Consider the following 27,570-nt stretch of genomic DNA (forward strand, 5'->3'; position numbering starts at 1 on the left):
CAAGGTCAATTTCAGTGCTAATCCTCTCGTCGGGGGAGGAGTACCAAAATCGATTTTAACAGCCCTTTAAATCGAAAATAACGGCTTCATCGTGTGGATGGGTGCAGGGTTAAATCGATTTAACGCTGCTAAATTTGTAGTGTAGACCAGGGCTGGGACAGCAGGGACAAAGCTGAGTCCAGGGGGATCAGAGACCCCAGCAGAGTGTGGGGAACCACGGCCAGGGCGGGACAGCTGCCAACCAGGGCTGCCTTGTCCAGAGGTGCAAAAGGCCCTGGACAAGGGTAAAGCAGCCTTGAGATACCTGCCTGTCATAGAGGAGCCTTTTCAGAAGGTGGCCCTGGACTTGGTGAAGGACGGATGGTAGGGGAAGGCCTCCCCCAATGGAGAATCAGTGGTGGAATATGTACTGACTTTCTGAGAAAAGCTCGCTGAGCTCATGGGTCTGGCCAGGGAGAACCTACCCAGGGCCCAAGAGAGGCAGAAGGTCTGGTACGACCGCTCAGCCTATGGCACCAGGGACCAGGTGAGGGTTCTCATCCTGGTGAGGAAGAATAAGCTGCAAGCTGCCTGGCAGAGGCCCTTCAAGGTCATCAAGCAGCTGAATGAGGAGAACGATGTGGTGGAACTGTCCAACCTGGCTCACAGCGACCGAGGGTACCAGGTCGATATGATGGAGCCGTACTGTGACATAGAGAGGCTGGTACTGGCTGTGTGTGGCCAGTGGGAGAAGGGGGAAGATCCCCTGGTGGGTCTCTTCCCTCAGACAGGAGCCAGCCCCTTGCTGGAATCAATTCCCCTCTCTGACTAGCTAACCCCTGCCCAGCAAGCAGAGATTCTTGCCAACAGCTGTTTTCCAACCAGCCTGGGCTCAATAATTGAGCTGTCCACTGGGTGGAGATGGGAGCCGGCCCTCTCATCAGGTGTTCCTCATTCAGAGAAACTGGGAACACACCCTGGAGAAAGAGGTCAGAGACATGTTGGCTTTATGGGTGATCCAGCCATCCACCAGTTCCAGGGCCTCTTCTGTGGTGCTGGTCCCCAGGAAAGATGAGTCGATCCGATTCTGTGTGGCCTATTGGAAGCTCAATGCCATCACCATGCCTGAGGCCTGCCCCATGACTAGGCCTGATGAGATCCTTGACAAGTTGCGGGGGACTCAGTACCCCACAACCAGGGATCTCACCAAAGGCTTCTGGCAGGTGCCTTTGGATCCAGATGCCAGGTTGAAACCTGCTTTTGTCACCCCTTTGGAGCTGTACAAATCCCTGGTCCTACCTTTTGGCCTCAAGGAGGTGCTGGTCACCTGCCAGCACCAGGGGGATCATTTACTGAGGGGGATGGAGAGTTTTACCCTAGTGGACATTGATTATATTTGTGTCATTAGCCAGAACTGGGAGGACCATATGTCATAGATAAAGAGGGGTCTGGGTTGCCTCCAGGATGCAGGACTGACTATAAAAGCTGGCAAGTGCAAGGTGGGGATGGCAGAGGTGTTGTACTTGGACCACAGGGTGAGGGGCGGCTGCCTAAAGGCAGATTCGGCCAAGGCAGAGGCAATCAGAGATTGGCCTGCTCCCCAGAGTAAGAAACAGGCCCATGCCTTTACTGGGATGGCAGGGCTTACCAGAGGTTTGTGCCCCACTTTAGCTCTGCGTCAGCTCCCATCACTGAGCTATGCAAGAAGGGTGAGCCAGACAAGCTGGTCTGGATGAGGCAGTGCCAGAGGGCTCTCTGCACACTGAAGGAGGATCTGGTCAAGGGCCTGGTTCTGGGAAACCCAGACTTTGACAAGCCCTTTATGGTGTTCACTGATGCCTCAGACACAGGGCTGGGTGTGGTGCTGATGCACACTGAAGCAAGGGGAGAAACACCCTATCATGTACCTGAGCAGGAAGTTGTTGCCCCAGGAGCAGAGCTATGTGGCCATAGAGAAGGAATGCCCGCCTGGCCCTGGGGTGGGCTCTTAAAAGGCTGCTGCCAGATCTATTTGGACGCCACTTCACTGTGTGCACTGACCACTTGCCCTGCCGTGGCTGCACCAGATGCAAGGAGCCAATGTCAAGCTTCTGAGGTGGACTCCATCCCTCCAGGAGTATGAGATGGAGGTGGTCCATGTTAAAGGGAGTGCAAATGTTATAGCTGATGCTTTGTCCCGGAGAGGGGGGCCCGAACTTCCCCAGGCCATTGGCTAAAGTGACTCCGTTCTGTTCAGTCTCAAAGGGAAGAGAGATATGATGAAGTAGGGATTTTCCCTTGTTATGTTGTATGTGAGTCTTACTCTTGAGCCTATGTGAGTTTTACTGTTTTGCATGAATACATATGCTATGACCAATGCTCTTCGTAACCTGAGACATAGAAGGGGGATACAACTAAGGCCTGGTCTACACTAGGGCGGGGGTTCGATCTAAGGTACGCAACTTCAGCTACGGTAGCTGAAGTCGAAGTACCTTAGTTCGAATTACTTACCCTTCCTCACAGCGCAGGATCGACGTCCGCGGCTCCCCCATTGACTCCGCCACCGCCGTTCGCGGTGGTGGAGTTCCGGAATCGACGGGAGCGCGTTCGGAGTTCGATATATCGTGTCTAGATGAGACGCGATATATCGAACTCCGAGAAATCGACTGCTACCCGCCGATATGGAGGGTAGTGAAGACATACCCTAAGTGATGACCAGGTGACTCTTTGTCCAGGAAGCAAGATAAAAACAAGGAGGAGGAGCAACGGGGTGTCTGAGGTCAGGTTGCTGGAAGCTGGCAGTCTGCTTGGGGGCACTGGAAGAGGGGGAGTCTAGGGCTTCTGGCCCAGGACTCCCCAAGATGGACTTGGCTGAAAGTCACTGATTTCTGTGCTAATAAGTTCTGTCCTACATTGTGTTCCTTTCAACTAATAAACCTTCTGTTTTACACTAGCTGAGAGTCACATCTGACTGCAGAATTGGGGTGCAGGCCCTCTGGCTTCCCCAAGCTTCTGTGTAAGCTTCTTGCCCTGGCAACAGTATGCTCAGAGAGAGGAGGCTCCCCCAGAGTCCTGACTGGCTTTGTATGGAGTTGTTCCAAAGCATCACAGCATTCCCTTCCACACCGTGCACTTCCCAGAAGTCCGCACAGGCACTGACACTCCCTCCTCCGGCCTTTGTCTCTTTTCCAGGCATTAGGAGGCCACCTGATCTCTCTTACAGCTCCCCCAGAGGACAGATAACAAGCTCCTTCCTGACCCCGATCCTGATCAAATGAAGTCAATGGAATTTTGGCCACTGATTTCAATAGCAGCAGGATCAGGGACCCAGAATGCAACTATGGCCCTGTAGTATTTGACACAGAACTCCACAGCAGCAAGAAGCGGCCTTAGGAATGGGGGCAGGATTTTTAACATATTGCACAGTTTCACAAAGTTTCTATGATTTCTTTCACAAGCTTATAAAATCATAGTAATTAAACAGGACACCAGTAATGTTATCAGCACAGGGGGATAAATGTTATCAGGATGCTCAGATCTAATCTGCAGTCACTCGGTAAATACTTCATTCCAGTCTAATTTTGTAATTAAGCGGTTTAGGAGGAGTCTGAGTGATGAATCTTACATTCAAACACAACTTGCATGGAGGTTTATGGCTGCTGGTGCATGCTGGAATGGATACATTCACATATGGCTGATTTATGTCCAATTCAGAGTCATCTCACAGCAATTCCAAAGGGAGAGTATATGGCTCAGAAGGGACCTTTGCCCTTAATATTCCACAGTTGGATGGAAACAGCCACCCTCACTTCACGTTATCCCTCTCAAAAATGTTGGCAGCTGTAAGCTGAAATGTGTAGACCTGGTGTAGTAGGAAGAGAGCCTGAGATGTAAGTCCTTGTATCAGAGGCCTGGTATGAGGCAGGACTGGTTCACAGAATCTGGCAAGAACAGGGCTAATATTGCAGAAATACACATTCCTAAGGAATGCTAGTCACAGAGTACTCACGTGAACACATCCCAGAATCAAGTGGTACCTGAACATCCCGATACCAAGGACGGTACAAAAACTTTCCCCAAGTGATCCCTCCTAAAAGATAAGGTCAGGCTGACAGTATGTAATAGAGATGTTTTAATCGAACCTATATGTACAAGGATGAGTGAAAACTAGCCATGTCAGGGGGCAGTAACTACAGTAACTATGTCAGAGGGGCAGTACTAACTTGTTTGTATCAGGGTATAAAGATGTATCTCAGAGGGAGCATCTTTGTCTGGCCACGGGAGGAATGGAAAGTCACACCGTTCACTGAGCTGGTCCATTGTTATGGGCATACATTTATTAGTGGTCTGGTAGAGTCTGTGGGATACTGGTATCATGCTTCATTGACAATAAACCTGGCTGGGTGCCTTCGTCTCTTAATGGATCTTGTGGTCATTGGTTAGTTCGCTTGAGGTCTGCCGTGCTGGGGTGGCACACAGAGGGAACACGCACATGCAGCTAAACATCTATCAACATGTAACCACACCTGGAAGGGCATGCATACTTTCCCCAGACCCTTATCATGTCATATGTGAAGAGACATGGCAGCCTTTGAAATGCTCTCAATCAGAGTTGTCTCTTCCACCTCCTTTCACCATGATATTTGCCAGCCTAACTGTCTCATGAACTCCTAGGTCCCCAACATAAAACAGAAACTTCTGAAGGAAAATGTGCTTTTAATTAAAATGTTTCAGTTTAACAGAGATATCTTTTACTATCTGTGAAAACACAGACATATTAGTCCTTCCCCATCTCCTCACTTCACCCTGCCAGGCTGTTCTCCCATGATGAGTTACTGCTTTATCAGTTTATTTCTAATCCATTGATTAGCAGTAGGAATAAAAGAGCCACTTGAGTGGCCAAGTTCTGTTCTCCACAGGAGCAGGTGCATAATAGACAGTGCATTCCCTTCAAAGAATTCACAGCTGAATGTAGGACCTGCTCCCTGGCAGGAAAAGTAATAGGAAGAATGCACTGTCAACACCAACAAGAGTAACCAGTGCAGGTGTTATAAGGACGATCATAAAAGAGTTTGAGGAATACTTAAAAGTAGTATTCTAGTTCCTTCAGTACCAACAAATCCTCTGAAACATCAGGTATTGGCCAGTCGGAGGCAAGGTACCAGCCAAGGTACCAAGGATCTAATGTGGTACAGTAAATGTTATATTCCTGCCTTTGAGAGATACCAATAACAGCCTTGTCTGGCAACCTCCTTTCCTGGAAAGACACTGATTTGAAACAAAAGTTTTCCTAATTTCCATGAGTCCTGGAAAGCCTGTTTCCTTCATGGGGAAGTCAGAGCGAAGATCTTTAATGCTCATAGCTATGTGCACGTAGAGTGTGTGTGCGCGCATCACAGATTCTACAATTCTGATGCTCAGAAAGGTGGGACTGGCCAGATGTGACAAAATGACGCATGCATGCTAACTCTTCCTCTGAATGCACACACATCCTGTACACTAGCCCAACCACCTCCTGATTGCACACACACATTCTAAGATTGGCACCCTTAAGACATACATACACCATCCTATGCATAAATGCAGGCATTCTCACACAGCCTCCTATGTGCAAATACAGGTATCCCAGGAACACATACATGCCTTCCTAATCCCTCATAGAGTGCTCCTGAATGCAAACTCCTACTCTCATTCCTCTGTGCTAGCCCAGGCACACCTGTGCACAATTACAGCCGCTCCCCTGGATACAAACATAGCTGAATACATTAACACTCCCCCTCCCCCCAAGACCCAAATGCACAGTCCCCAAACCCAGAGTTTTTAACTTCTCAGTAGAACAAGTGAGCGTTCAAAAGTTTCCCAAACTTAAGCAGTGATATTACTTGCCACACTCCGATGTCCTAAAGGAATGAACATGTAATAACAGCTGCAGTTCTCCCAGCACAGGACAGCCAGTTCTTCAGGAATGGGAAGAGTCTAAAGGTCTGATTCTTCATTGCCCTGCACCTTCTGCAGCCATTTACACCAAACCAAGGCAGGTGTAAAACACTACTGTTCTGACTGGACAGCTTGTCACACCCCTTAAATGACACACCAGGTACAGGGCAGGGGAGAATCATGCTCCAGGAATCTGTTTCTTTCAAGGAGATCTCTCCTCTTAGTTCCCCGTCCTGATCCCTAATCTCTAAGTGTCTCTGTTCTGTTCCAGCTGAGCCACAGACTGCTTCAGATCTTCCACTATTATGTCCACATCTTCCTTGGTGGTGTCCCGCCCCACACTGAGCCGCAGGGCATTCTGAGCCACTTCATAGGGAATCCCACAGCTGAGCAGTATAGAGGAGGGCCTGGAAAACAACACAATGAAAGCAGGGTTTAACCCTTTAAACATCAAGGAAACACATTCCTCCCCTGTAAAATTCACTATGATAATGAAAACAAGTATAATTGTCTGAGAGTAGCAGTCCCCTCCTCCAAGCAGATTATAGACTCATAGACTTTAAGGTCAGAAGGGACCATTATGATCATCTAGTCTAACCTCCTGCACAATGCAGGCCACAGAATCTCACCCATCTACTCCTGTAACAAACCCCTAACCTATTTCTGAGTTATTGAAGTCCTCAAATTGTGGTTTGAAGACCTCAAGCTGCAGAGAATCCTCCAGCAAGTAACCCGTGCCCCATGCTGCAGAGGAAGGCAAAAAACCTCCAGGGCCTCTGCCAATCTGCCCTGGAGGAAAATTCCTTCCCGACCCCAAATATGGCGATCAGTTAAACCCTGAACATGTGGGCAAGACTCACCAGCCAGACACCCAGGAAAGAATTCGCTGTAGTAACTCAGATCCCACCCCATCTAACATCCCATCACAGACCACTGGGCATACTTACCTAATCAAAGATCAATTGCCAAATTAATTGCCAAAATTAGGCTATCCCATCATACCATCCCTTCCATAAACTTATCAAGCTTAGTCTTGAAGCCAGATATGTCTTTTGCCCCCACTACTCCCCTTGGAAGGCTGTTCCAGAACTTCACTCCTCTAATGGTTAGAACCTTCGTCTAATTTCAAGTCTAAACTAATTTCAAGTCTATACACTCTCCCCCTCATTCTGGCTGAAAGGCACCGGATTCTTCTAGGAGTTGGTCAGTGCTGTTCAATCTAATCAGCTGGAGGTGTCAAGACAGTGATGTGAAATACTTGCCCTTGCCCCTGCCCACTGGAGCTAAACACGCTGATTCCACAGTACTTTTGGCCTGCAGTATTTCAGCCAGCCAGGCGTAAGCCAGTGACCCATTCCACATGACAGTCTATAGCACTAAAAATAAAGACACTCAGGGTACTCGATCTCTATGATTCTATTAAAACACCAAGGTTTCTTGCTCAAATTTTGGGCTCTGAACAATCTGGACTCTTCTAGCCTCATGGCTCAGCTGGTCTTGAGGTGCCCTATCTTTCCAGTCTGACTGCTCTCATTCTGACCCTGCAAATGCTGAGCTCCTCAGGTCAGCTTCCCTGATTTCCACGTGCTCTCTGCATACCATCTGTGACGTGGCACACAACAGCAGGAGAGCGAGCCACCACCTGAGCATCTCACTGCCCTGTCTATTCAGTGAGAAACTACCCAATGTCACACTAATCCCTGTTACTCAGTGACTCAATTGTGTTTACTGTACATCCTCAACCTACTCCTGGGGGTTACTTGGGACCATGTGGAAAGGACTAATCTTCTTGTGTGATCCCCAAGGAGCTGTTTGAAGGAGCAATTATTTATGAGAAACTATTTCATAAAGGTGCAAACTCAGTCCCCTTCAACTCAGTATCACAACATGGATTACTTACTGATCACCCTTCTCCGAATGGCATGCAGCACCAACACTGGCGAGTAGAGTCTTGCAGTGGGACAGCACCATCCGCCCTGCAGAAGAGACAAAGCACAGGCCCCGCTCAGCACAGGATACTTACCAAGCTGAATGACAGCACAGGGACCCTTCTTTAAACCTCCCATACACAAATGACCAACCTACACTTCAAACAACCCTTTCAGCACAACCTCTGAGCAATGTTTTGGCAGGGTCATTTTCCTCTCTGCTCAGGGTAAGAGGTCCATGCCTGGCCCTGGCAGGCCTGATATGCTTCTGCACAGATGAGGGGACTCTGGTGATTCAGCCCTATGCCTGGCATCCTCCCACAAGATCAATGAGCCGCTGCTCTCAGGCTTGTGCAGGTCTTTGGCATCCTGCTCCATGGCTGAGGTGGCCATGCAATACGTCTTCTTGTCTGATAGCACAAAAGGAGGAGCAGCGGGCTAGAGTGAAGGGGAATTGGGGGCCCAGACAGAGATGTAAAGGATGACCGTCGCTAGGATAGAAGAGAGATACCTTGCAGCCCTGGCCCCCAAATAGAAAAGTTACAAGTGTTGCAGAGCCGCTTGGCACCTGGAAACTGACTGTTAAAGTGGAGTCTCTGCTTTCCAAATGAAGCCTGGAAAATAAAATAAACATTAACAGCTCCATGAATGCAAACTGCTCTGCCCTGGGTAGGATGCGGCTGGGCAGGAGGAACTCACCCTAAAGCCCCTATAAGCCTTCATCCCCACGCACCACTAGGGCTTTGGGGAGACCTCCTGGGGACTTGACACATACACAGCCCAGGCTGATTGGTGATTTGAACATTGAGCTGGCAGATTGGGACATACAAGCTCTAGACTGTTTCTGGGGAATTCACCACTGTGCCATGGTCACTTTGCTCTGGCTTCACTGGTGCAAGGGGACTCCAAGGCCCCCACAGAAAATAAACCAGTGTAGGAGTCACCCTAAGGAAGTTGCAGACCCTGCTCTGCTGACTCTACACTCACGGCCATTGCAAGAGGCTCTGCTGCAGGGAGAGTTCCAGGGTGGGTGAGTAGCATGTTGTGGAAGTGACCTGGCCAATCCTGCCTCCCCATGATTCCTGCACCCCGTCAGAGGGCCCTAAGGGCCAATGCAGAAGGACTACAAGTTAGGGGCATCAGGGGCAAAACAGCATCCAGCATCTCTGTATAGGGGGGATGCATGCCACTGAATCAGGAGGAGTCATGGCCACAAACAGAAAGCCAGTGAGAAGGGTTGCCACTTCCTTCTACAAGAAAGCTGGGGAGGGCCAGTGTTGGCTGAGGAGCCGAACAATCTGAAAGCGGGGGGAGTTCCATTTCACCCCCTTTTTTATCTATTATCTAGGTCAGAGGTGGGCAAACTACGGCCCATGGGCCATATCCGGCCCGCAGGACCGTCCTGCCCGGCCCTGGAGCTCCCGGCCGGGAAGGCTAGCCCCTGACCTCTCCCCAACCGTTCCGCCTCCCACACAGTGCCATGCCGCCAGCGCTCTAGCCTGCCGCTCCTGCCGGGCAGTGCAGCTAGCGTGGCTGGCTCTGGCTGGGTGGCAGGGCTGCGAGCTCCTGCCGCTCTGAGCAGCATAGTAAGGGGGCGAGAAGTGGGGGGGCTGGATGGGGCAGAGGTTCTGGGGGGGCAGTCAGGGGGTGGGGAGCGAGAGATGGATAAGAGGCAGTCAGGGGACAGGGAACAGAGGGCAGTTGGATGGGGCGGAGGTTCTGGGGGGGGGCGGTCAGGGGGGGGGGAACGAGGGATGGATATGGGGCGAGGGGTCCCGGAGGGCAGTCAGGGAACAGGGGCAGTTGGATGGGGTGGAGGTTCTGAGGCAGGGGCAGTGAGGGGAGAGGGAGTGGGGGAGGGTTGGATGGTGGGGGGTCTCGGGGGGAGGTTGGGGCAGGGGTCCCAGGAAGGGGTGATCAGGGGACAAGGAGCGGGGGGATAGGGTGGGTAGGAGGTTCTGAGGGGGGCAGTCAGGGGATGGGAAGTGGGAGACGGCGGGGGCCAGGCTGTTTGAGAAGGCAAAGCCTTCCCTACCCAGCCCTCCATACAGTTTTAGAACTCCGATGTGGCCCTCGGACCAAAAAGTTTGCCCACCCCTTATCTAGGTACTTACCTGGCCCATGTAGTGTGTGACCACCTACCCTTCTTCCCTCTATCCTTCTCAGTCCATTTCCTCCTCCCTCTTTCTTCATGATCATATATGCACACCCCTGCTCAGCTTACTACATCTCAACTACTTCCTTCCCCCATTTCAGTGCCCACTGATGTTGTGCGCTGTGTGTCTCCCTGCCAGATGCTTTTGTCACAGTCCTTCCAAATTGCTGATGCTCTTGAAAAACACGCTCTTTTCTCCTCCTCCTCCTCTAAGAAGCTTGCTGTACAGACCGCCCAGAGATCAGGGACTCCAGCAGGAGCATAAACGTAATAGGAACGAGGTGTGCTCACTTCTAGCCTCTCCTCCAAGTAATCCCGAACCTCCTTCATGTGAGCCTCATAATCCTCACAGTTTTTGTTTACCAGCTCAGCAGCCTGAAGGCGGGGAAGAAAACAAATCGGATGCTATATTTCTCAGCAACTGTAACACAAGACCTGGTCACAATCATGTCAGAAGAACAATAATCCCCTGGAAATGTACCATAAAAACAGCCATACTGAATCAGACCAATGGTCCATCTAGCCCAGTATCCTGTCTTCCGACAGTGGCCAATTCCAGGTGCTTCAGAGGGAATGAACAGAACAGGCAATCATCGAGTGATCCATCCCCTGTCATTCACTCTCAGCTTCTGAGTCTAAGTCGAGGTAGGCATATGTTTTGCCTTTACCAGGAACTATGGATATGGGTGTACAAGTACTAACAACCAATCAGAATGGAATCATTTCATCTGCCTCATGTACCTGTATATAAGCCAACTTTTCTGACCTAATAGGAGGCACACTTGGGGGTGGAAGAGCTTATACATGAACTAATTCCACCAAGGTGGAATTTGCATTGGCCACTGTCGGAAGACAGGATACTAGGCTAGACGGACCTTTGGTTGAACCTAGTATGGCTGTTCTTATGTTCTTAAAGTGCCTAGCCCCCAATCCGGAGAAGGAAGCCACCTCAAGGGGGATGCTGGTACCATCAGTGGCGCACAAATCCTAGTCTGGTGAAATGAAGCCCAAACTCCACATGCTCTGGGCCCTCACAGCATTTCTCCTCCAAGGGGCACTTTTAGAACCCAAGTACCAGTACATTTGTGTGGTGTGGGGCCAGATTTCACAACAGCTGTGCATTCAGCACACTGAGCACTTCAGAAATCTGTCCCCTTATTTCGATGCCTAAACAGGAGCTAAGCTCCTTACAAAGTCCTGGCCTTAGTTTGGCACATTTATAGGACAATTCGGTGCAGCGTTCAGATTCCTGGTGACTTGCCAAACCAGTGATAGGCACTGTGCAGTTTGTTCACCTGCTCTGAAGAATGCTTCCCGGATATCAAACCGTGCATGGGCTATCCGCCTTCCCCAGCCCCTCTCACAAACTTGGTCTAGAGAGCCACAGGGGGTGGAGAAGTCCCCTACCTCTAACTTTTCCTAATCAGAGCTCTGTGCACCAGAAACCCCTATGTAGTTTTGGCCTCTTTATAAACAAATCTCTTCTTGGTGATATAGTTTTCAAATGTGCTATTATTCCACAAGTGAATGCAAACATGTAGCAGTCTTCCCCCAAACTTTGGCTTGAGTGCTGGGGAACAGAACTGTACAGGTCACAGAAGGGGAAAGGAGGGGGAAGTAGAAGGAATAGTAGATCATGCTGTGCTTTATTACAGATCTTTCATGAATTACAAAGGCCATTTTTCAAGATCAAGACTACACTTCTAAAAATAACAATGCAGACGTGGGAGGCACGGCTTGGGCATGTAGATAGCCTTGTAGGTATACACCCTACGATTCAGGAGTGTAGGGCACTCTGCTTGCCTAAGCTGTGCCTCAGCATCTACACTGCTGTTCATACCTGTGCTAGCTGGGCATGTGGTGTCTGTACTCTAAGGCCTGGTCTACACTTGGGGGGGGAGTCGAACTAAGGTACGCAAGTTCAGTTACGCGAATAGCGTAGCTGAACTCGAACTACCTTAGTTCGAACTACTCACCCATCCAGACGCCGCGGGATCGAAGTCCGCGGCTCCCCTGTCGACTCCGCCACCGCCGTTCGCGGTGGTGGAGTTCCGGAGTCGATGGGAGCGCGTTCGGAGTTCGATATATCGCGTCTAGATGAGACGCGATATATCGAACTCCGAGAAGTCGAACGCTACCCGCCGACCCGGGCGGGTAGTATAGACGTAGCCTTAGACTCATATCCGCCACACACCCCTCTTCCTGTGACATACACACTTATCCCAACATCCTCAAAGCATTGTGCAGATTTAGCTGGGTGACTCCCATTACTAGCATGGGAAGTTGTTCAGCTAAATCTCCCAGAATCACTTAAAAAAATTTCCTTTGGCTAATAACAGAAAACAAGGGTTTACACTGTAGTCTTGTTTTGCTACAAGTTGACTTTTCTTTTTTAGTTAGGGTGTTGTTTTTTTTTAAGAGCTTGGAGCACAGCAGACAAGTTAGTTACTTATCTGTCAGGCACCATTAATGTTTGACTCACACTCCTTTTTCTCCCTTGATTCCTTCTGAACTCACCTTGCCAAGGCCAGCAATCATTGGCGTATTCTCTGTCCTGAAAGAGAAACATTTGTACAGAAATTATTTATTTCCATCTTCCCCAGGAAATTAATGGGTGCTGAGAGCCCCATTTTTAAAAGGCAGTAGCCTCACTTGCATACACAGGTAATGTGAGCACAACTGCAAGGCAACATGTGGGGTAATTACCACAACAAACAACTGTGTGCACAAGTGGCCAGTTAGGTGCTTAACTCCCTATTTGTTCACAGCTGTGGTAAAGGAAACTGATATTTTTCAGTTAGTCAAGAGAATCAATGTTGCTTTTTCCTACATGGAAAACTCTACCTCTGGCTGCAAAAATCAGTGACTAGCTTGAAGCTGTCACTGAGAAGTCTGCAGATGGCTTTTAGGAATCCAGGAGAACTTCAAAATGGTCTTCTCTTTGTGAATCCAACTAAATTTGACATGTGGCTTACTCAAAGTCAGTGATACTGTATTCAGAATGCATTTAGTCAAGAGCATAACAGACACCAATGTGTATACACCAGCAGCAGAGTTCTTCTCCCACACCCAGAAGAAACCTTACTGTCCTTTGTACAGTTCTTACAGGAGAGACAGGCTGGGAATAAAATGAAATGTGTTTGATTATCAATCTAATTATGCCCTACATCTGGCTGGCTGATCAGACTGTTCCTTCCAATGGGGAGAGACTTCCAACCACGCAGACTTTTAGGGTACATCTACTGATGCAGTGGCATGTAGAGTACAGACACCACATGCCCAGCTAGCACAGGTATAAACAGCAATGTAGATGCTGAGGCACAGTTTAGGCAAGCAGAGTGCCCTACACGCCTGAATCCTAGGGTGTATACCTACAAGGCTATCTACACGCCCAAGCAGTGCCTCCCACATCTACATTGTTATATTTAGCAGTGTAGTGTCCCATTACCTCCCTGTTGCAGTGAAAGGCTCCAACAGCGGGAAAGGCAATGGGAAAGGGCTCGGAGCCTTTTGTTTAAGCAGAGAAAGCCACCGGCAGCCCTCCGCCAGCACCTTTCCTCTCCACAGTGAAAGGCTCCAGCAGCAGGAAAAGGATCTGGGAGGAAAGAGGCAGTGGGGAAAGGCTCCAGCAGCTCCCTTTCACGGCTCTGTGTAGGTACATACCGCCCTGAGTGTGGATGCAGCCTGCCTTTCATGCAGGATGTAGCTACATGTATCTGACATTTCGCCCTCTACTGGAAGGGATTAGAATTGCTCAGCTGAGCCTCAGGCCCCACACAACTAACAAGTAACAGAGTTTCTCAGCTCAAGTGCAGGATCAGGGGGTTCTGGGTTCTAGCCCCATTGGTGCTGTGAGGCTCTAACTGTGGTGTGGAGCACAGTGATGGAATCCTGGATGGCCTTCAATGCTTACAATTTTGCGTTTAGTATTTATATGACACTTGACATCTTCAGTGCAATTAACAAACTAACTCATTTTTTCTCTAAGCATCTTACAACTTGTCACCCCAGAAAGACCAATGGAAGTGAGTACTCCAGAGCTTCTCACAGGGCGCATTCACTAAATAGTACAGCCATCTGCTCACTTAGCCAGTCCTCGAAATGTACTGACCCAGTGAAACATCTGCTCACCCATCCGGCCATTCACCTTACCCAGGACGGAAATTCCGCTCCTGTCCCCCTCCAAACAGCATGGGATGCAGAGGAGTGGTGACCCCAGGCCCTCGAACATACAGTGCTCCAATCCGTGGGGCATAGAACTGCAATGAAAACCACCACCTCTAAGAAAGGGAACTCAAGGAAACATCGTAATTCCCCCTTCCCACTTCACTTGGCACCTCTTGGAGAGGGTTTCTGGATTCTACCCATTCTGATCCTGATCCTTCCCACTTTCACTTTCCCAACAATTTATAATAATAATACTCAACACTTACCCTATACTCTATTATTTTCCCATTCCAAGCAATTTATTCTCTCTCTCCAGTTAGTCCTCACAACAGCCCTGCACAGTCCTAGTCAATTCCCTACTATTGCAAGCTCCAGTTCCTCCTTCTCTGTGGTTCTTTTGCCAACAGGATACCTCCAGAACAAGAATAAAAGCCTTATCCTCCATCTTCATCTTACTGATGGCCTAGGAACCATGGAACCCTCTCATCTTTTGTACCATCTTGCTCTGAGGATAGCTGTGCAGACACAAGTCTGTCATAGGGTTGCAGAGTGTTTAAGAAAAGTAAAGTACTGTATAACTGGCTGTCCATTGTCCATGTCCTCACATCACTGTACCACCTGTGTGCACACACTGTATATATACACACGAACAAAACACAGCTGGGTACAGTAAAGACTATTTCCAGAGTGCCATCTAGTGAGAAGCTTTAATACTTGAACAAAAGTCTAATGCATTAAATCCTCCAAAGTAGAAAGAGCGACTGGCTGGACTGCCTTATTCCCTCTCTCTCTGTGCCACAGGGAGATGAGGATGCTCTGTATGTGAGCCATACACAAGTAGATCAACCCAAATCCTGAGTTACTACCTTAACAAGAGAAGAACATTCACCCACATGCCTCGTTTGGAGTCAGAAAAGCAGAGAGCGAGCGGACAGCATTTGGATTCCCAAAGCCCCTGCCACAACACTGGTTGGGGTAACATGTTCTAGCCCTGATGCAGGCTTCTCTGAAGGATGTTTTTTGTCCTCCAGACTTATACTAAGAAAGTTGGCTTTTCCTTTCCCTTTTGCAAAAAATTAGAAAACCGCTTTCTATCAGCAGCCATTCTTTGGCTAGCCCTAAGGCAGAGAATACAAAGAATTCTACTCAGAAGATGCAATAATTCAGAAGAGAAGGTTCTTGTATTGAAAGGTGATTTAAATATATGGTCAGCTCCAGTGTGACATGAAGAGAGAAATCGAAGGAGAATAGAGGCATACCTTGTGTCCCACAATGGTGAGGTAATCCACTCCCAGATCCTGCCCATCCACTTGCCCCTTCCCTATCATCTGGGCTGCGTCTGTGTGCATCAAAATCCTGGGCAGCCCTAATGCCATTCTGTTCTGATTCAGGATCTGAATCCGCTGGCTGAGCTCTGAGATGGGCTGGTGGGACAGAACACTCTCAGGTGATTGGGGTCTCAAACTCTTCACACTGTGTAACACATCTTGTTAGAATGTCTCATGAACACCTCCCCTCCCATTTGTGACTGCCTCCCTTCCTATTCACTATCCTGCCGGCCACCTTCCCTCCATTCGCTATTACATAACATCCCCCTAAAGAAAGACCTTGCATGGAAAAGTGACCTTAAATACTTTTCTAATAAAAGAATCATAGAAATGTAGGACTGGAAGGATCCTCAAGATGTTATCTAGTCCATCCCCTGGCTGAGCCAGGATTAAGTATATCTAAACCAACCCTGACAAGTGTTTGTCTAACGTGAAGTGTAGCCAGTGGAGGAGAAGCCAGCAGCAAGTGACCAGCCAAATCTTTGAAGGCCACCAAAAAATGTTCCAGCTACCACAATCTGGGAACCACTGTTTTAGGCTGACAGACAGAAGGGGAGAAAAAAGAAGATAGGGACATGAGAATGGGGTAACAAAGAGGGAGAAAATAAAAGAGAGATAGGGAAAGAGAGCCCAGGACAAAAGACCAGGCAGAGGAAGCACCTCAGTGCACAGAAGATGCCAAAATAACAAATGTTAAACAGAGAATGTAGCACAGATTTGATCCCCCTTCCCTCTAATCCATGGTAAATAAAACCCAGGGTCCAACTAACCATGATTACCCCAGTCTCATTATTGGCCAGCATGATGGAAACCAGGCACGTGGTTGGACGGATTGCTGCAATGGTATCATCAACTTCCACTTGCCCAGTGATCTTGGACACTGGGACAAAGGTGGCTTCTGCATGGCAAGACACGAGCAATTAGATTCATCATACAGACTAATACCTCATAGGCAACAAGAACTTAGAGTATAGTCTAGCAGCTGGCTTGATAAAACTGTGGTTGCATATTGCGTAGGGCAGGTGGAATGTCAGAAACTACTTAGGGTCTTGTCATACCTTGAGGAAGGAGACACTTGACTAGATGTGAGGATAATGCCCCCAGCTTTTAAGCAATGGGTGAAATACACATGTTAGAACACCAGCTAGTGGCCACATGAGGAATGTCCTTGCAGACGTGGTGGCTGCTTGCCTTCCTGACCATACACAGTGGATGCAGGATAGAGAGGACAAAGAGAAAAGGGGGCAAGAGGCCCAGATTGTTGAGCTAAAGCCTTCAGAGCTGCCACTAAAATAGTGCATTTACTGACCAGGGAAAGCAACACTTGGTCAGGTCAGAGGGAGAGTGCTATGTACCCTTCACTGAGGGCTGGAGAAAACAGCACAAAACATTGGACTTTTCCACTGTAGTTTAAAAAAAAGAGAAAATTACCTTGGTGCTACCATCAGCACCTCAAACTCTGTGTTCCCTGCAGGACCTTGATCATAATCATCTGACAAAGTAACTGCAGTGATTACGCTAGTTGAGATTGCTTTTGCAAGCACCCCATTCAGAACCTTCCATTTCATGAACTGGGAAAAGTGCAGTGTGCAAAGAAAGGAGACTTGTATTTATTATTTTGAAACAAAAGCGCCTGTGAAAAGCAGCTCAACAGAGGGCCTGTAGATGGGGAGTATATATCAATGACACTCCCTTGCAACCCCCTATAATCCACATGTACTCACCTGCCATGTGCTCTTTCACAAGGTGCTCCAATGGCAAACGGACCGAGTCATGTTCCACATTTGATGTAATGAAATGAGGAGTGGCCCCGGCTGCCCTTTTGTGATCCTCACGAGGCCCATCCTGTCCCAGCACCTGACTCTCTCTAAAATGCCTCAGTGCCGTGTGGATAACTAAATTATTTGCCTGCAGAGAGGTAAGAGGGAAACTGTCAGAGCAGAGTATAACCAACGGCACTGGGTAGGGCACAGAATCCCTTACTTTCAATTTCTCACTTATCTGCATGCAAGTAACAGCTTAAAATGCTTTTTGTGAAAACATAACCGTTAGGGCAGATTGAAAATGTCAATGGGAAATGAACTCCTCTAACAGGTCCTTTAACCAGGGGTGTTGGGTCATCTTCAGACTGTGAGAGGAGGGGTCATTTGTGCTCATCATCTCTGGGTAACAGTTTTCACACGCTGAATATCGGGACTGTCCCTAGAAAATCGGGACATCTGGTCACTCCAGAACAGGAGTCGGCAACCTCTGGCATGCGGCTCACCAGGGTAAGCACCCTGGTGGGCTGGGCCAGTTTGTTTACCTGCTGCATCTGCAGGTTCGGCTGATCGCCGCTCCCACTGGCTGTGGTTCGCTGCTCCAGGTCAATGGGGGCGGCGGGAAGCCATGGCCACCACATCCCTTGGCCCGTGCTGCTTCCCGCAGCCCCCATTGGCCTGGAGCAGCGAACTGCGGCTATTGGCAGCTGTGATCAGCTGAACCTGCGGACGCGGCAGGTAAACAAACTGGCCCAGCCAGCCAGGGTACTTACCAGGGCGAGCCGTGTACCAGAGGCTGCCGAGTCCTGTTCTGGAGTGACCAGATGTCCCGATTTTCTATGTTAAACTGTACTACGGAATCATTATTGTGCACCAGCACTTTCTACATGGATCAATTAATGAGCACTTTAGTGCACTTAAGAAAGTATGCCACTCCCCACCCCTCTGCAGGATGCATCACCACATGTAGAGGAGGCGTTACCGTCTATTCTCTCAAACACCACAATATAAGCACTCGTCCTGTTCAGGGAGGATGAGGCTGGGATTTATGCACTCACCTCTGTGCCCCCTGAGGTGAAAATGATATCCTGGGGCCTTCCTCCCACCATCCGGGCCAGGCTCTCCCGAGCTTTATTTATGATCTCCTTGGCCTTTCTACCTGCAGGATCAATGTATGCAGTTGATCAAGTTGTGTTTATTACATATTTATAGTAGAAAACTGTAGAAAGGACGCAACACTGGATGTTTATTCCTGTACTAGAGGTTCGTTTAAAAGGTATTTAATGTATTTCCACAGATGTTTGATTTAATGTATAAGGTGGATTCTTGTCCATATTTATTTGATTTTCTCTCTGTAAGATAAAAAGGTCAAGAAGTAATAAAGTGTTTAGAAGAGAGTGTCCTTGGGTGACAGTGATAGCAAACAAAAATCACTTTCATACAGATGACATAAACGATTCCCAATCACAAACACAGGAAATCCCCATCATTTGCAGTTAGAACCTGCACTCAGCAAGAAAGGATTGTCTCTTGAAATTGCATGTACTTCTTTCTGCAGACATATTCCTTTCATACATCCACTTGCTCATGTATCCATCATGGGACATATGAGGAAGCTCTTCCCCCCACCCTATGCAAGTTCAGTGCAGTTGCTCAATAGCTGAAAATATAAACGAACTAAAAATAAATCACAGTTCAAACAGAATGAGTTAGCAGACAGGAGCAGGGAGAGAAAAGACAAAGGAGGTATCTAGAATGTATCAGAGTCAGAGTCAGATAGCACAGTAGGTGAAATTCTTTCCCTGGAAGTCTTCTTGAAAGTTGGTTTGGTTTTTTTCAGCTGAAGTTTAAATGTCCTCCTGAACTTTATATTTCTCACTAAGGGGTGTCCTAACAGCACCTACACTGAACACCCAAACAGAGGCTGTAACTCTCTGATTTTCCAATCTGAAAGAGTAAGAAAGTTTCCTTTTATTTAGAAGTTTATTTTTATTAATTTTACTGGGTCATGAACTCCGTAGCTAGGGGCCAAGATTTTCAAAAGTGGATGCCTAACGTTTAGACTCTGAAGTCCATATTAAGGCACCTAAAAAAGTGGCCAGACTTTTAATAGTGCTGAGCACCAACGAGACTTGCTGAAAGCACTGTTCTTTGTTTGTTTTTTGAGAGTCAGGACGTTTATTTAGATAACTAAATATAAATTTAGGAGCCTATCTTTAGGCACCCATTTTTGAAAATCCTGGACTTTTGAGGTGAGCTTTTTTTTCTTAAATGACCCTTTTTTCTACTATTCATGCAGACTGTCAAAAACTTTAATTTTTATATGAAACTCATCATTCTTGGCCTCAGTCCAAGGTGAAATTCTCTTTAGGGTGATTGAATTCAATCAATTCTGCCATTTTTCCATTTAGAGGAGTGGGTTAAATTACACTGCATCAGCTTTTTAAAAAGTGTCCAGCCTTTATTACTAATTATTAGTATGATTATTTATTTGCATTGCATTAGCATCGAGGGTCTCCACTGTGCTAGACAGTTCCCACCCTGAAAAGTTTACATTCTAAGTTTTTGTTGGCAAATAACTAAAAAATGGCAGAACATTTACTTTTGGCCTGGCTCCAATTAGAGTTGGTCAGAAACTTTTCAACAAAAGATTTTTTTGTCAGAAAATGCTGATTTATCAAAACTGAAACCTGTCGTGGAAGCATATCAGTTGTGACAGGAAGGTTTCTCAGGTCCAGGATGGAATTTCTGATGAAAGCCAGAGAGAGAGAGAACCAACCCACCCCAGACAGCCAATACCCTGATGTTTAGGGTACTTATCAGCATACCCAATGTCAAATCCCTGCTTTGGAGACTTTTCACTATTCTGGCTATTCTCTCTTTCTGTTTTTGTCCCCCCACAAAAAACTTAGAACAGTCTTGGTTTCATTCTGCACTGGAATGGAAGCAAATATCGAAACTTTGAAATTTTTCACAAAATGGAATTCTTGTCTTCCAGACGTCCCTAGCTGTAAGCTTCAATGTAGTGTGTACCACTAGCCAAATGTGAACATAAATCTTACATACGTTAGAATGTATAAAGCATTCAAATTCTTGTCTGCATATGCTCAGATTTGTAACTATGAATTTGCTACAATGATAGGCTTTAATCCTGCAAACATTTGCACACGAGTAGTCTCAAAGAGGTTTACGGCTAGTTGGCGCCAGTGGGTGCTCGCACCCCCCCCAACTCCACTCCCTCCCTCCCCAAATCCCCGCCCCGGCCCTGCCTCTTCCCCCCCAAGTGCACCGCATTCCCCCTCCTCCTCTCTCCCTCCCTTGCCGCGTGAAGTTTTGTGGTACAAGGCTGGGAGGGAGAGGGGAGAAGAAGGACATGGTGGCGCACTCAGGGGAGGAGGCAGAACAGAGGTGGAGGTGAGCTGGGCTGGGGAGGTGGGGCGGGGAGCTGCCGGTGGGTGCTAAGCATCCACCAATTTTTCCCTGTGGGTGCTCCAGCCCCGGACCACCCACAGAGTCGGTGCCTATGCGGCTAGTGGAATGTTCTATTCATAATGATCAGGACTGCCTGTGAACCCAATTCCCCTGCTCCTTCCTGAGATTACCTCTTTCCCTTCCTTCAAGAGCTGCTCTTACCTGCTGTGTAAGAACTGCTGGGGTTACCCCAGGCCTCATGCATGGCCTCTGTTACAGTTTGGATCACCTCTGGTGCCATTGGGGTGGTTGCATTGTAATCCATGTAAACCTTGCTGTAGGTAAGGAAGCAGAGAGAGAGAGAGTCAGAATAGGAGAGGAGGAAGAGAGTCAGCTGTCAGCAGGATCAAACAATGAATGTTACCACTTCACAGAGAGCACAGCTCTTCTTTACACTAAAATAGAGCTTTAACCAGGTTTCATGTGGAGCCAGCATTACCCTCTTCCCCTCTCAAATAAGATCATAGCACTAGAGCAGAATGATCACCTCCCCACCTCCAAAAAAAAAACCTGAGCGATCCCAGCCCTGATCATCATCATGTAAGAAGAGATCACAACTGGATCTTAAGTCAGACATTTTGAGCTGAGTCTTAATCATGACCTGCATGAATATCTAGGCCTAAGACCTGTTATTGTTCTTATGAATTTTAAGAATAGATTTCCCAGCAACTCAGAAAAATTTCAACCTTCTAAGTTTTATAAAAATGCTCTCTCTCTCCTCTCACCCCTCCAAACCAGGAAAAATAGAGAAGCCACTCACTCACCTTTCCACTGACTTATTTTCTTCCCCATCACACTCCTTATCCACAGCAGTTTTTCTCCCATCTTTTGTTAGCACCATTTTTTCCACTTGGTCCCCCTCCATTCTGCAGAAATCTACATACAAGATCAGTATGAACAGTAAAAGTTTAAGCTTGACAAACACACACGTGAGTTTCCTGATCATATTATGATTTCTACATAAAACACAAGTGTCTACAGTTTGTTTCATTCTTCCCTAAACATTTTTTAGTTTCTATGCAAACTTATAGTAATCACTGAATTCTTGATGAGATGGTGAAATGCTGAATGGTGACTCTCTCTAGTAACTTAGTAAACGTATTTCTACTGTAACATTTCTGCCTACTATTTATGCCTCTCCTTTCCAGTGAAGTGTTAATAAAACGGTTCAGAGGCTTGTTTATACTTTGCGCATGATGTGTATATTCAGGAATGCTCTAGTAGAAAGGACTGGGGAGGATTTTATCAGGAACCCTCTCTCTTCCCTCTCATTCTACATCTCTCCTATATCATCTGTGAAAATATACTCACCTCCTAAAGTGGTTATGATTCTTTCCCACAATTCTTTGAGACCTTCTACCAAACTCTGCGATCCACTGATTCTTCACTCTGTAGCAGCCTTGTCTGTGGTGTGGGGCAGCGCAATACCTACCTACGCACCAGAGTTCAACCAAAATAAGGATGTCTTCTCATTCTATACAGAAGGCTAAACTATATTTTTAAGGATTCTCTGTAAGCCAAGTCTGCACAACAAGGGCCATACACTGCTCTGTCTACAGCAGAGTTCCCACCAATCACAACTGGAAACTTGTACCAAGATTAGAGTAGAATATGAGTTTTATGTACCTCAGATTCTAGTTAGTAAAGTTACTGTTGCATTCAGCATCACTCAGTAGGAAAACACGATAGCAGTGACCCTAAAAGTATCTGGTATACCTGTTCTTCGTTTATCAGGCTACTCACTTGTCTACAATTTCTTGATGCAGGCAATTGCAGTGATTGTGCAAATTAAGCATGCAACTGCACACCTACACTGTTTTAAAATCTGGCTGCTAAAGGGGCATCAGTCTTAAGAGTTAAAATGCCACTGAGTTGACTGGGACAGTTCACACCTCTCAGAGCTTTGATTCAGGCTGCCTGCAGATTCCAAGATCACTTTGAGAACTATTACACTTGGTTCATGTTTGGCAAGTTCTATTCATAACCATAAGGACCAGAAGTTTTTTCTTTAAAACATGAAAGCTTCCTTTCTGTAGCAGCTGAATCTGTCCCAAGACCAGTTAAACACTTCAAGGGACAAATCTGAATGAGATATCAGAGAGTGAGTGATCCTGGGTTTTTTTAAATAAGAGAATAGTCTGGCCACCATAATATCATGGGCTCACTGAGGTGTACTTGAATATAAAAAAGAGAAATGACAGGATTAAGACAGGAAGTGATTAAAGCAAAATGAGCGAGGATATGAATGCTCACTAAGCATACAGTTAAGAGTACCAAATACTTTCACTTGTCATCTAAGACAATATATAAAATCTTCATTTCCAGAAGTGAAAGGCTAAAGTTTTAGCACGATTCTTTGTTGTCCACAGAGATAACGTAATCGTGTTGCAAACAGAACAAGGAATGGAAGAGTCATTTCCATTCTCAGAAGTGATCTGATTCATAAACAAAAAATCTTCCAACTTTGATTTTTGCATGGCCATTTTTAAAAAACAGTGCGATAAATGACTATGTCTAGGACCCTACCAAATTCACAGTCCATTTTGGTCAATTTCACAGTAATAGGATTTTTTTAAATAGTACATTTCATGATTTCAGCTATTTAAATCTGAAATTTCGTAGTGTTCTAATTGTAGGGGTCCTGACTAGGGTTGCCAACTTTCTATTGGCACAAAACTGAACACCTTCCTGCCCCTTCCCTGAGGCCCCACCCCCTGCTCACTACATTCCCCCTCCTTTGGTGGCTCACTCTCCCCCACCCTCACTCACTTTCACTGGGCTGGGGCAGAGGGGTGGGGTGCGAGAGGCTGTGAGGACTCTAAATGGGGGTGCAGGCTCTGGAATGGGGCCAGAAACGAGGGGTTCAAGTGCAGGAGGGCAGGGAGTTGGGGTGAGGGAGGGGGTGAGGGCTCCAGCTGGGGATGTGGGCTTTAAGGTGGAGTTGGGAATGGGGATGAGGAGTTTGGGGTGCAGGAGGGAGCTCCAGGCTGCGGGGTGGGGCCAAGGGATTCAGAATGTGGGAGGGGGCTGTGGGTTTAGGCAGGTGGTTGGGATGTGGGAGGGCTCTGGGGTGGGGCAGGCGGTTGGGGTTCAGGGGGAGTGAGGGCTCTGGGCTGGAGGTGTGGGCTCTGGGGTGGGGTTGAGGATGAGGAGTTTGGGGAGCTCCGGGTTCGGGGGGGGGCTCCGGGTTCGGGGGGGGGCTCAGGGCTGGGGCAGTGGCTTGGGCTTACCTCAGGCAGCTCCCAGTCAGTGGAGCAGCAGGGCTAAGGCAGGCTAGTCCCTGTCTGTCCTGGTTCTGTGCTGCGCCCCAGAAGAGACCAGCAGGTCAGTCTCCTAGGTGGGGAAGGAAGGGACAAGAGGTTCCGTGGCGCGCACTGCTCTTGTTCGCAGGCACCGCCCCCCCTCCCCAAGCTCCCATTGGCCAGTTCCCAGCCAATGGGACCCTGGAGCCAGTGCTCGGAGTGGGAGCAAGACGCCGAGCCCCATGACTTCCCCGTCTAGAAGCTGGATCTGCTGGCCACTTCTGGGGCGCAGCGTGGTGCCCCAGGACAGGTAGGGCCTAGCCTGCCTTAGCGTCGCAGCACCGCTGACCGGACTTTTAACAGGTTCCCTTTTTGACTGGGTTTTCCGCTCGAAAACCGGACACCTGGTCATCCTAGTCCTGACCCAAAAAGAAGTTGGGGGAGAGAGGTGGGGGGAGTCGCAAGGTTATTGTAGGGGAATTGTGGTACTGCTACCCTTACTTCTGTGCTGCTGCTGGTGGCAGCGCTGTCTTCAGAGCTGGACAGCTGGAGAGCGGTGGCTGCTCGCAGTTTTAATTGCACTGTTAAACAATTATACAATACCAATTTAAATTTATTATAAATATTTGTGGATGTTTTTCTACATTTTCAAATATACTGATTTCAATTACAAAGTGCACAGTGCTCACTTTATATTATGTTATTACAAATATTTGCACTGTAAAAAAAGATAAAAAATAGTATTTTTCAATTCACCTGATATAAGTATTATAGTGAAATCTTTTATGTAAAAAATGAAACTTACAAATGTAGTTTTTTTGTTTGTTTTTAACATAACTGCACTCAAAAAACAAAACATTGGAAAATTTTAGAGCCTAAAAGTCCAGTCAGTCTATTTCTTGTTCAGCCAATCACTAAACAAACATGTTTATATACATTATGGGAAATAACGCTAACTCCACCAGATAGGTCCTTTGGGGCCATCTGCCTGTCCCAAGTCAGGGGGAGGGAGGGAGGGGGGGGGCCGGGGGCTCCAACTCCAAAAAAAAAAAAAGCTACAGAACGCCAAACATAGAGTTACAAGAGAGAGAAGCCTTGAAAAAGAAAAAGAAAAAAAGATCAATGACGCTGCTGGGGGGTGGGGGTGTGAGCCAGCAAGAGGAAGCCACCTTGACACCTTCTTGCAGGCCAGGGGATTACCATGAGCACATGGAGAGAGAGAGGACCATGAGGGAGGAGAAAAAGAAGAAAAAAAGAAGAAATGGCTGGCAGGTTGAGCTTCAAAAAAAAAAAAAAAACTAGGAACCAGCTACAGCAGCTAGAATATGGCCCAGAGAAGACTATGTGAATGAATGAAATAACGCTGCCTGCTTCTGATTTACAATGTCATCTGAAAATGAGAACAGTTCACATGGCACTTTTTCCCAGCAGCCGCAGCAGCACCACAGGAGGCGGAGCCTCCTCTGGCCTATTATATCCGCCGCCCATGCCCCTTCATGCTTCGACCACCATTCTAGAGGACATGATTCCATGCTGATGACAATCCAAAGCAATGTGGACTTACGCACCTTCATTTTCATCCTCTGAGTCAGATGCCACCAACAGAAGGTTGATTTTCTTTTTTGATGATTTGGGTTCTTTAGTTTCCGCATTGGAGTGTTGCTCTTTTAAGACTTCTGACAATATATTCCACACCTTGTCTCTCTCAGATTTTGGAAGGCACTTCAGATTCTTAAACCTTAATACTATTTCTTTTATTTTTTTACAGTGCAAATATTTGTAATAAAAAATAATAGTATAAAGAGAGCACTGTACACTTTGTATCCCATGTTGTAATTAAAATCAATATATCTGAAAATGTAGTAAAACATCCAAAATATTTATAATAAACTTACATTGGTATTCTATTATTGTTTAACAGTGCAATTAAAGCAGCAATTAATTGTAACTATTTTTTTAATCTTGTGATTGTGATCATTTTTTTTTCAGTCGTTTGACAGCCCTGATCAGAAGAGAACTCTCTGATTGCTCACATGTTTAATTGGAACGGTGCATCCACGGAGTCGGCGCCAGAGTCAGCCCTGGAGCACCCACGGAGTTGGCGCCTATGCTGATACCAACCACCGCTATTGCTGCTGCAATGAGCCATATGGCTACCAGTTGTTAAATCCTACCCTCTGACCGGGTCTGAGCACAGTGTAGTGAGGGAGAGCTGCATGTGCCCAGCTGAGCCCACTGTAAAGACCTGAAGGAGCAAGTCCTTGGTCTAGGCTAGGGTGACCAGATGAGAGATGTGAAATATGGGGACGCAGAGGGGGAAGGGGGGGTGAGTGCCAGAGGAGCAACAACAACAAAAACAAACAAACAAACAAAACCCCAAGATCCGGCAGCCAAGGAAAAAACAAAAACAAGAGCCGCCGGGGCATAGGAAAAATTGGTGGGGGCTGAGAACCCACCGGCAGCTCCCTGCCTCGCCCCGCCCCCCGCACCAGCTTGCCATCACTCTGCCTCCACCTCCCCTGAGCTGGCTGCCGCGTCCTGCTTCTCCCCCCTCCCGCCAGCGCTTGCACTGCCACACAACCGGTTCATGTAAGCCTGGGAGGGAAGGAGGAGTGAGGAGCAGGAATGATTGGGAAAGAAGTGGGGCCAGGGCGGGGATTTGGGGAGAGATCCAATAGGGCAATGAGGGGGCAGGGCTGGGGGATGGGGGCAGGGCGGGGATTTGGGGGGAGATCCAATAGGGCAGTGAGGGGGCAGGGCTGGGGGCAGGGCGGGGATTTGGGGAGAGATCCAATAGGGCAGTGAGGGGGCGGAGCTGGGGGATGGGGACGGGGCAGGGATTTGGGGAGGAATCCAATGCGGGGAAGGGCGGAGTTGGGGTGGGGCCGGGGTAGAGTTGGGGCAGGGGGGCATGAGCCCCCTCTGCCTGTGCGCAGGAGGGTAAAATATCGGGACAATTTGCATCTCAACCGATGTTCGGTTGGGACGCAGGACAAACAAGTAAATATCTGGACAGTCCTGATAAAATCGGGAGGTCTGGTCACCCTACCCAGGTCCCAGCTCAGGGGCAGTTCATTCAGTTCAACTCCTCCCAGCCACCTGCTCCATTAGACACCAGCTCAACACTGGTTCATCAGCAGGTATTACTGGAACCCGCCCACCCAATGCTTCAGAGGACAGCCATTGGTTACCGGCACTAATACTCAGCCACAGGCCAATCAGCACACTGACCCTTAGGCTGCAGTAACTGGTTACCAACTATTAATACCCAAGCACCAACCAATCAGCTCTTTGTCCTTCAGCCCTTGGTTACTTGTACTAATACCCAGGCACTGACCAATCAACTCAACAGTGAGTTGATTGGGGAGTGGCCATTGGTTACCAACAGTTAATACCCAGGCACCGACCAATCATCGCCTTGTCTAGGGGCAGGGGCTGCTCTCCCCCTTACCTGCACCTCCCGCCGAAGGCGGCCTGGGCCGAGCTGCCGCAGGAGGCCGTTATTACTCGCGCACGTTGGACTAGAGGCTCTATCCACCCCGGTCATAGAGTCGGGCGGGCGGAAAGACAAGCCGGGCAGACGCTATAGGCGGAGACGCAGCAAGAGAGGCAGTTCCGGTGTAG

The 27,570-nt window shown here is 47.9% G+C and overlaps 1 protein-coding gene across 6 annotated transcripts; it reads right to left on the reverse strand.

Annotated features, from left to right (window-relative positions):
* Positions 1-4,268: 4,268 nt before the first annotated feature.
* On the reverse strand, positions 4,269-27,528 carry SCLY (selenocysteine lyase). 6 transcript variants are annotated; one of them, XM_039489006.1, is made up of 14 exons: positions 27,398-27,497; positions 23,935-24,037; positions 21,469-21,580; positions 20,867-20,979; positions 18,292-18,392; positions 17,198-17,381; positions 16,244-16,371; positions 15,405-15,569; positions 14,131-14,237; positions 12,496-12,532; positions 10,270-10,353; positions 8,335-8,437; positions 7,796-7,871; positions 4,269-6,302 (listed from the first exon to the last, which is right to left on the reverse strand). In XM_039489006.1, the coding sequence occupies exons 3-14, from the start codon at positions 21,567-21,569 to the stop codon at positions 6,143-6,145; spliced, it is 1,359 nt and encodes a 452-aa protein (XP_039344940.1). In that variant the 5' UTR covers positions 21,570-21,580; positions 23,935-24,037; positions 27,398-27,497; the 3' UTR covers positions 4,269-6,142. The 6 variants fall into 6 exon arrangements, with proteins under 6 accessions (XP_039344940.1, XP_039344945.1, XP_039344946.1 ...); XM_039489011.1 differs by lacking the exon at positions 23,935-24,037 and having other exon boundaries at positions 16,253-16,371; positions 27,398-27,528; XM_039489012.1 differs by lacking the exon at positions 23,935-24,037 and having other exon boundaries at positions 27,398-27,428.
* Positions 27,529-27,570: the final 42 nt, after the last annotated feature.

Source organism: Mauremys reevesii, linkage group 9 (genome assembly GCF_016161935.1).
Source record: "Mauremys reevesii isolate NIE-2019 linkage group 9, ASM1616193v1, whole genome shotgun sequence".
NCBI classification, from domain to species: domain Eukaryota; kingdom Metazoa; phylum Chordata; order Testudines; family Geoemydidae; genus Mauremys; species Mauremys reevesii.

Excerpts from the sequence above, each read along its gene's own strand:
- SCLY (XM_039489006.1), bottom strand. The coding sequence starts at position 21,569 with ATGGAGGGGGACCAAGTGGAAAAAATGGTGCTAACAAAAGATGGGAGA. Across the intron at positions 20,980-21,468 it reads GAAAATAAGTCAGTGGAAAG|CAAGGTTTACATGGATTACA; the intron begins GTGAGTGAGTGG and ends CCTTACCTACAG. Across the intron at positions 16,372-17,197 it reads TGTGAAAGAGCACATGGCAG|AAGCCACCTTTGTCCCAGTG; the intron begins GTGAGTACATGT and ends CTTGCCATGCAG.